The 9552-nt window shown below is 47.5% G+C and overlaps 1 protein-coding gene across 1 annotated transcript in view; it reads left to right on the top strand.

Annotated features, from left to right (window-relative positions):
• The first annotated feature begins 278 nt into the window (after positions 1-278).
• Positions 279-9552, top strand: part of MACF1 (microtubule actin crosslinking factor 1) — a 320564-nt gene continuing 311290 nt past the window's right edge. Inside the window, exon 1 of the mRNA XM_055586319.1 lies at positions 279-632. Within this exon, the coding sequence (XP_055442294.1) occupies positions 539-632 (94 nt within the window). The 5' untranslated portion in view covers positions 279-538. The remainder of the gene's footprint in view (positions 633-9552) is intronic.

Below are 9552 nucleotides of genomic sequence, written 5' to 3'. Positions count from 1 at the left end.
CGGCGGCCGGCCGGGCCTTTCATCCCGACGCGCCGGGAGCCTCCCACCCGGCGGGGCTCGGGCGGAACGCCCCCGCGGGGGCCGGCCTCCCGCCCCCAACTCCGGCCCCCTCCGCGTCCCGGCCGCGCGGGGGTCCACAGACCCCGGGGTGGGGGTGGAGGGGGTCGGGGGGGCTGCCGCTCGGGGCCCGAGGAGGCGGCGGGGAGAGGGGCGGGGAGCGGGCCGGGCCTGGCGCTCCTGACGGGAGGAGCCGCCGCCACTGCCGGCGGCGGGGCGGGCTGAGGGAGGAGCGGAGCCGAGGGGTGGGGAGGCGGAAACGCCAGCGGGACCGGCGGCGGAGCGCGAGCGGGCTGAGGAGCCGAGCGCGAGCGGCAGGCCGGACGAGGCAGGCGCGGAGCGGAGAACCGAGAGCCGGGAGCACCGCCACCACCGTCGCCCTCGGGCCACACAAAGGGGTCGAGGCTGGGGCGGCCGCCTCAGCGCGCCGGCCTGGAAGCGGCGCCCGCCGGGGCCCCGGGAGAGCGCGGCGCGGGCGGCCATGGCCGGCTACGTGCCGGGTCAGCAGCCGGCCAACCGCAACCAGGAGAAGGAGTTCGTGCAGGCGTACGAGGATGTGCTGGAGCGCTACAAAGGTGCGGCGGCGGGCGGGCGGCGGCGGCCCCGGCCGGAGACAGGCTGGAGCCGGGGCCCGCGGCAGGTGGGGCGGCGGGCGGGGTGGCGCCCACCCGCGCTGGGGCCGGGCCGGAGCGGCCGTGGGCCGAAGCCGGCTCGTTTCTAGACTTGAGATGAGCCTCCGAGCCCTCTCCCACCTGGGACGGCGCCTTCACAGCACTAGTTACATTATGTGCCCTGTTATCTGGCCTCCGCTAGAAGGAGGCGAGGCCAGGCGCCGCTTCGGAGACCAAACGCGGCGGGGAGTGCGGGGAGGAGGAGGAGGAGGAGCCGAGGCGGGAGAAGCCACCCGTTCCTGGAGAGGCTCGGACCTCCGCGTGCCCGCCGGGGTCCCTCGCCCCCTTTTGTCTCCTTCGGCCTCCGGTCAGTCGCGTGGCAGCGGAGGTTGTGAATCACCTTGGTTCCTTGGGGGTCGGGGTGGGGGGCAGCGGGTGAGCATCGGGCGGGGTCGGTGAGCGTGCAGGTTTGGTGGCGAGGCGGCCTCCCACTCCCAGCCCCTGGGCTTCCAGCCTGATCGAGGCAGGGGTCTACTGCTCTCGGTCCTCCCCACCCCCTAAAGATTTGTCTTGGGAGCTCGGATTTCCAACCCCCGGAAGCTCTCTTGCTAAGCAGTTCTGCAAGTTAATGCCTTGTCCAAAGCCTGGGTGTCTGCAGAGAAAGTTTTGACAGGCCCCGAGGCTGGTGGACCGCGTTTGCCTAACTGCTGGAGGTGCCCCTTAAGTGGAAGCAGGGATGCGTGGCCTCGGTAGGCCTATGCTTTGATCTTTAACATCTAGTTTTGGGATTTTGCTTTGTGTGGCGGTTGTGCTTGCCACAGACATGGAGATTTCCCCAGAAACTACATAGGCAGCACTTTCTCCTATTTTATTCAGCTGGGGCCCTTGTGACTGGGCTTTTAGTTTCTTTTCATCTGAAGGAGAGGAAACTTCAGCCCTTTTGACCGAGTCCAGCATACTTGTTTATGGCAGCTACTCAGTGAAGGGAAACTAATGAAGCTGTAAAACGCTCCATCCACCGCCACGCCACCCCCCCCCCCCACCCCCACCCCCCCCCCCTGCCGTGCCATTAGAGCTCTGCTTGGGAATGCAGCAGAGAGAGAGAGAGAGAGAGAGGTAAAATGCTGAAATGGACCTGCTTAGGAGTTCTACTTGTTCCCTTCTGCATCAGCTCCTGTAAGCTGTCCAGGTTTTCCTGCCTGCAGCAAGTTTTCTGTCAACCCCCTTGTGGTCTTTCTTTTAAGAAATGTGGTTCATTTCAGTGCACAAAGGGATTAGATTGTGCTGCTGCACTTCATTAAAAAAAAATGCTGCTAAGTGGATGGTTTCATTAAGTTTCTTTTGCAGGATTTTGGGCAACACTTGTGCCCCTCCGGGCCTGTCTCTGGCTGCTGTAGCTTTAAAAACCAGCAGAATTAAAACAAAAATAGGTGAAGAAATCCCAGTACTTCATTGGATCATCTTGCTGGTGGCCTCCAGCTGAAAGGAAGTGCGATTGCTGGCAGGTGAAACTAGGAAAGAAGGGAAGTAGGGCTTGTTCCAGGAGAGGCTCCTGTGTCCAGTCCTTTTAGCTGTTTCACTCAGTTTGGCCTTCCTCTGAAGGACTTTGATCAGGTATATAGGAATTTGATCCTTCCCAGACACAGATCTCTTTTTTTGAGTGGAAAATGAGTCAAAAATGGTGGGCCAGAGTCAATTAACTTGAGCTATATGAGACTGTTGTGCAGTCTGCTTTATGCTTAAGTGCCAAAGAATTTCTCTCCCTTCTCTGCACCATTCTCACTGGGAAGTCAGGGTGGATTAGCATCCGAACCTTTGTTACTTGGCGGTGTGGAATTCCTGCATTTTCCAGACTTATAAATCCCCTTATTACCTTATAGAGAACTATTTGCCTAAGCTGGAATCAGTAGAGTGAGCAGGGGAGGTAGTTGGTGAGGTTAAAGCCAAACATTCTTTTGGAGAGAGTTGGGGAAAGAGACGTTGATGATGATGGGGATCCTAGACACTCATTGTTTGACCCTTAAATGACTTGGATCTCTCTGCTTCTATTAATTTGTAGTCACCTCGCTCTACAAATGAAACAGGATTTTCGTATTCAGGAGAGCTAAAGTTTTCAATTGCATAAACTGTCCCAGAAGGGGCAAAGATGAGAAGGGAAGCGATGCATTTGCAGCGTGAGGGGAGTAGGGCAGTATGTATTGCAGCTGTATTAGGGTTGGTTGTCAAGCATGGGTTTTCCAGAATTGTGCCTGGCAACCATTTGCCTGTGTCTTGGTAGTGAGCATGGTTTTGGCAGGATTGGATACAGCCTGGACATAAACACTCTCTCATTTCCTAAATATCCCAAAGGCTCTTACAGACCTTCACTGGCCAGCAAACAGGAGGAACTAAGTTTAGTTTAGTACCTAAACTTTGGATCCTAACATTTTACAGTGGGCAGCAACCTGACAGAATCAGGGTAGGTTCTTCATTCTTCTAATCCTCCAACGAACAATTATTAAATATCTTTTAAAGGTAACATAGTATTAGCCATGGAGATGCCAGAATTTTGAATGAGATCTGGTTCCTGCCCTTGGTCATTCATATCTAGCAAAGGAAACATACATGCAAGCAGATCATTGTGATCCTATGATCAGTGCTGGAACAGATGTGTGGGTAAAGTACTGCAGAAGCAGAGGAGAGATGAGTATCTCCCCTTGGGGTTCTCTGGGAGGTCTGAGAAAAGCGGTGACATTTGAGTGAGCCTTTAGGATAAATGGGGTTTAGTCTGATGGAGGAGCATAGGTATGGGAGAAGGCAGAGGAAGTAACACGTGCAAAGGCATGAAGGTATGAACTGAACGGAGAGGTTTGAGGAATGGGAATAGTTGAGTGTGACCGAAGGGCTAGAGTTTTGTGGGAGCAGGTGATACTGTAAAGAACTCAGAGTCCAGCATATAAAGATTCTTTTGTGGCTTCATTCCATGGGCATTGGGGGAGTCAGTCATTGAAAGTTTAAAAAAAAAAAAAAAGCAACCGTTTGTAGGCCAATTTTATTGCTTCATAATAGAGGACATACCTGTCCAGTGATTGGAAATTCTTACTGCTGCCTGGAGCACACTTTTCCTTATACCAAAGTGCTTGTGAAGCTCATAATCAGATGGTTGCTTGGTAAATATCAAAACAAGAGAGAAATGTTTCATCCAGATGATGATATGGACTGGTCACATGTACATTGAGGTCCTTATGAACACCAATGGGAGCTAAGAAGTAACAGTCAGAGAGGTAGGAGAACCGGAAGCTGATTCTTTTCCTAGTGTAGAGACAAACTCTACCCTTGGTCACGTATGGACGGAGTTTTAGCTTTTAGAGAGGAGGTTTACTTCCCTGGTGGCTCAGACGGTAAAGTGTCTGCCTACAATGCTGGAGACCCAGGTTCAATCCTGAGTCGGGAAGATCTCCTGGAGAAGGAAATGGCAACCCATTCCAGTACTCTTGCCTGGAAAATTCCCTGGACAGAGAAGCCTGGTAGGCTACAGTCCATGGGGTCGCAAGAGTCGGAATGACTGAGCGACTTCACTTTTCACTTTCACTTAGAAACAGACACACTCTGGATTTGAGGTGAGTGGTTAAACAAAAAGGGTAATATGTAAGGAGGAATTAGACAATGTTTTCACAAAGCCCTAAAGACTGAAGAGCCTTTACATGCTAGGCTGAACTAGAAATAAAAAAGAACGTTTACATTTCAACATTGGTAACATGGATTATTTGGTACATAAAAACTTCAGAGTTCTCACTAGGTGCCAGGGGTATATGAAGCTAGTTAGGACTGCCTTTTTTTTTTAATCATACCACAGAAAAGAACTTATAAAACTTAGTGCACAGAGAGTTAGGAGTGCAGGGTCGGCATACTGTTTAACAAATCGAGCAAGGCTTTGTATTCTTCAGCCCTAGTTTTGCCCTTTACCTACACTGTGTGACCATGGAAAAGTTGCTTAACCTCTGAGCTTTGCATTTCTCATCTGTTAAAATGGGGATGGTAATACTAACTCCTTGGGATTCATAAGAATATAAATGAGCTATTGACACGTATTAGGCCATTAATGTTTAGTAAAACCTTCATATATATAGTATTTTGTATTTTACAGAGCGGCCTCATATTCATTACCTTATTTGATCTCCATAATATCCTATAAGGAAAGTATTATACACGTGGGCAAATTTAGTAATACAGAGTTAAATTATTGTCCAGTAGTCAGAGGATCCTGGTGGCTCAGATGGTAGAGAATCTGCCTGCAATGCAGGAGACGCAGGTTCCATCCCTGAGTCAAGAAGATCCCCCGGAGAAGGGAATGGCTACCCACTCCAGTTTTCTTGCCTGGAGAATTCCATGAACAGAGGAATCTGGCAGATTGCAGTCAGTGGGGTTGCAAAGAGTCGGACACAACTAAGAGACTTTGAGCAAGTTCAGTGAGAGGATCCAGGCTTCTAGATGAAAGTTCCATGCTGTATGGAAAGGAAGGAAATTCTTCCATTCTTTCCTTCTTCCACGCAGAAGGAAATTTAAAAATCAGAGCAGTGACTTGGTTGAAGTGAGTTAATTGTGAAAATAGTTGTTACTATCATTGTTTGTTTTTTTTTTTTAGTTAGATTTTTATCAAAGTATACATACAGAAAAATATTTTCACAAACATGAATCATGTATACCATCATTCACATCAACAAAAAGAAAATTATCAGCATCCACAACCTCCCTGTACTCTCTTCCAGTCACTCCCCTGCCCCCACTATCCTAACTTGTAACATCACAGACTAGTTTTGCCTCTGTGTACAGTATGTCTCTGAGAGTGATTAACTGTCATTGTTAATATCATTATTGTTATCAGTTTTTAGCCCCTGAACGACTGTCACACACTTTATGTGGCCTGCATTTCCAGATCTCTGAGCTGTGAAGGATTTATTTTTCTCTCATTATGGGAGAGGTTTCATGGTATATAAATCACTAAAACAATGTAGTGCAAAGTGATAAAGTTTTGTTAACACAGTGGTTGGAAAATACAAGCTTAGGATTTGGTATTGTTTATCTAAGTGACACTGTGAAGCAATCTCTTAGTTAAATGTACACTTGGTTTTTAAGTTCCTTTTTAGAACACAGCCCATGAATTGGAGTGGATAGCTTCTAGACAGAACAATAGAGTAATTGCTACTTCTGGTCATGGACACTGTTAATTCAGAAAGTGAGTCAAGTCCGTCTGCTGGGAAATCACAAGGTTTGGCCACATTCATGCTGTTGAAATCATAAATGTGTGCATGTGCTAACAGTGCTTATGAGAGCTACTGCTTGCTTGCTTACTGTCTTGGACTTGCTTGGCAAGTGACATCATCCACGCCAGGGAAATACATCAGCTGAGGCCTTATTGTCCTGGTACTTTTCAGTGCCAATTTCAGGTTTTCAAGATCATCGTATAGAGAATACTTCAGAGTGCACATCTGGGAAGAGGATCAAATCACAAGTGAACAATTATGGGTTGCACAATGAGTTGGTAGTGTTTTCTCAATGATCCTGAAAACGCCCAGGCATTCCTTTTACTAAATAAGGTTGGCACTTTCAGCTTCTGACAATTATATGTTGAGCCACGTTGCGACTAGGTGTGTGGAGTGCTAAAGCTCCTGCCTTTGCTCCTCATGGTCTTGGCTGGAGTTTAAGCCTCTGTTCTCTTGCTTCTGTCAGGGCCTCTTTCAGACCCGTTGGCTTGGTGTGTTTGCAGTATCTAAGAATGTTTATTCCTACTTTTTTGTTACTTCTAGTAAAATACTATCTTTTTCTTCCAGAACTTCTCAGTTCCTGGAATAAATTACACTGAATTTCTGAGTCTGTCTCCAGTTTATTTGACTTCCATAATTTGACTTGTCCTGCACAGCTAATTCTCTCCACTGTGATAGCTCTGTGCTTCATTTGGGCAGGTCTCAGTAATTGTTCCCTCAGGTCCTCATACCTGCCCCTGTGCCTTCATGTTCTCTCTTCCTGGGATGCCCGCTCCCTTTCTCTTTGATTCTTCACATCTTATCTCTCCTTATTAGCAAGGCCTGTGTCCTCCATGTGGCTTTCTCCCGTTCCTCTATCAGAAATTGATCTCTCCCTTCACTGATCTCCTGGAATGTCTGCCTCCTAATTAGTCTTTTAACTATATACTGTTTTGTGTTATTCTTGCATTGCCTCATGTCTGTTTGAATTGTTTCCCTAATGAGATTTTATATTCTTACAGAGTAGGGACTTTTCATACTTGTTTTGCATGTGGTCCATTGGCAGAGAATTTCTCTCAAGAGAAAGGGCAATCTTGGCAGCACTTTCAAGTCATATTTTAAGATAATTTTCTTTTCATATTGTAAAATTTGTGTGTGCTTAATGCAGAAAATGATTAAAAAAAAATACAGAACAGTATGTAGAGCTTTGGGTTATATGCCTTCTGTGTATGTGTGGAGAATGTGGAAAGGCAGACCTACCTGCAGATAGATGTGCTCTAGCTGGAGAGAACACAGCTCTCAAGAATAGGCCCTTTTTAGCAGCCTGGGATCTGATACCCTTAGCTTGCTTCTGGCTCCGTAAATTTTGTGTCAGATTGTGAGTCTGCTTTCGTGGGGCCCGAACACTTATTTTTCTTTCACTGTTCAGGACTGCTTTCTTCTGCAGGACTATGTGTCAGTCATCAGGATGTGCTAGTTATCAGGGTTGATTTGGGCTGTTGCCTAGGATAAGTTAATTAATTGGTCAGTCAGCATCTTTCTCTTGGGCAAGGGCTTTGCCAGATGTACTGTTGGGTTGCCTCTTAACATAGCAAATTTCTCTCATTGTTGTTATTCAGAAAGGTAAACAATTCCTCTGTGTGGGTAAAAGAACAAGCTTGCTTGAAGTGTCTGTTGAAGTTCAGATGGTTTCAACCTGCAGGAGCATGTTGGATTGAGATATGTAGGGAAGGAATTTTTTTTTTGGCCATGTTTTTCAGTGGGTCTTCAACAGTGAATAAGGTCACTTTTGTACACTGCATTCTACTAGCAGCTATAAGCAGATACTCTATTGGGGAGTGTGTTAACTGGAAGATGGGGGCACTTAGCGTTGAAAAATAACATTAAGATTAGGGATTGAGGGAAAGAAGGTCCTGAACGTTCATATGGGGAGCCTGAGTTTTATGCAATGGACAGGATTAGTGTAGTGACTGTAAATGATGAATGAGAGTGGAGATTGACTCTCTTGCATGTCACTGTTGCAGTTGAGTCAAGACGTTAGATTAAGGTTAGATTAAAGAGGGAGGGGCCTGTTTGAGAGACATTCTGGGCAGGGCTTCCCAGGTGGCATTGACAAAAGAGACGTGGGTTCCATCCCTGAGTTGGGAAGATCCCCTGGAGAAGGGCATGGCAACCCACTCCTGTATTCTTGCCTGGAGAATCACCATGGACAGAGGAGCCTGGCGGGCTGTAGTCCATAGGGTCGCAAAGAATCTGACATGACTGAAGTGACTTAGCATGCACAGGGACCTAAGTTTAGATACTGTATCAACATTGTTAACTCTTCTAGAAGATTTTGTCTTGAAAAGAATTAACTATCACTTGTTCCAGGGCTATTTCAAAGCAAAATCTTTTTTCTTGTTTAAAAATCTTCTTCTAAAGATTTTAGTCCATCTGAACTTGTTAGGTAGGGCTGTGTGTTTGAACTTAAGGCTCAAGATTGGGTTTCTTGGTCATTACGTCTCACTTAAATTAGCAATGCTGAGTGCCCGAGACACACACTCTTCCCATCCTCTGACAACCTTCAATGTATGCTTCCAGGAACACCTGCTGAGAATTGCATAAGAAATCCTCTTAAATCCCTTCTAAAATCTTCCTTTATATCTTAAAGCGCTAATCTCCCAGAGTGTCAGGGGGTTGTTTGGAGGAGCCATTCATTCATTTAACTAGTGCTTATTTATTAGCCACATCGTGTGGCAGTGGGATCTTAGTTCCCCAACTAGGGATTGAACCCACGCCCTGCAGTGGAAGCGCGAGTCTTAACCTCTGGGCCACCAGGGAAGGTCCAATAATCATTTATTGAATATCTGCTCCGAACTAGGCAGTAGGCGAAGTGTTGAAGGAACAAAGATAATGTCCTTGCATCTCTTTGACCTTACGGTTTAACAGGAAAGACATTTTGGTGGACTGACAATGACCTTCCATTGCAGGGAGTGCTAGTGAACATATGAGTCTAATGCCATGGTAGTGAAAAGGAGTACCCATGACGGCCAGAGTGGGAAAGGGCCAGGGAAGGCATCCAAGAGGGAGTGACTGACTTGCCACCTAGAGAATTCAGGACTCTGGGCAGAAAGTTCAGGTGAAGGGCGTTCTGGGCAGCATGAACAGGAGGAGGGATGGAGAACCTTAGGAGAGGAAACACGGGATCTTAGTTAAGGGTGGAGTGGAGGATGTGAGGGGAGGAGAAATGAGATGAGGTAGGAAGAGTGGGCAGGGCTGGAATGTTGACTGATTCTCTGCCATACTGCAGAGAGTTTAGACCTCACCCTACAGGCTTTGGGGAGCCATTGAAGGATCTTAGGCAAGGAAGACTAGGATTGGATTTACACTTTAGAAATACCCCTGCTGTAGCAGAGTTGTGACAGAGGACTGGAGAGGGGCAAGGCTAGTGACAGACCAGTTAGGCGGCTGTTAGAGTGATTTACGAGTGATTAGAGTTTAAACTAAGGTGTGGACTTAGCAATGTGAAGTGGACAAATCAAGAAATGTTAAGGGGTGAAATCCATGGGTTTTGTTGACTAACTGGATGTGGTGTGAGAGGGGAGAACCTAGGATGACTTGCAGGCTTCTGTGTGGGTGGGTGGCGTCATTAACTAAAATCGGGAGTCTGGGGGAGGAAGGCT

The sequence above is a fragment of the Bubalus kerabau genome, chromosome 6 (assembly GCF_029407905.1).
Source record: "Bubalus kerabau isolate K-KA32 ecotype Philippines breed swamp buffalo chromosome 6, PCC_UOA_SB_1v2, whole genome shotgun sequence".
Lineage (NCBI taxonomy): Eukaryota > Metazoa > Chordata > Mammalia > Artiodactyla > Bovidae > Bubalus > Bubalus kerabau.
This window is presented reverse-complemented; position numbering and strand designations above follow the sequence as displayed.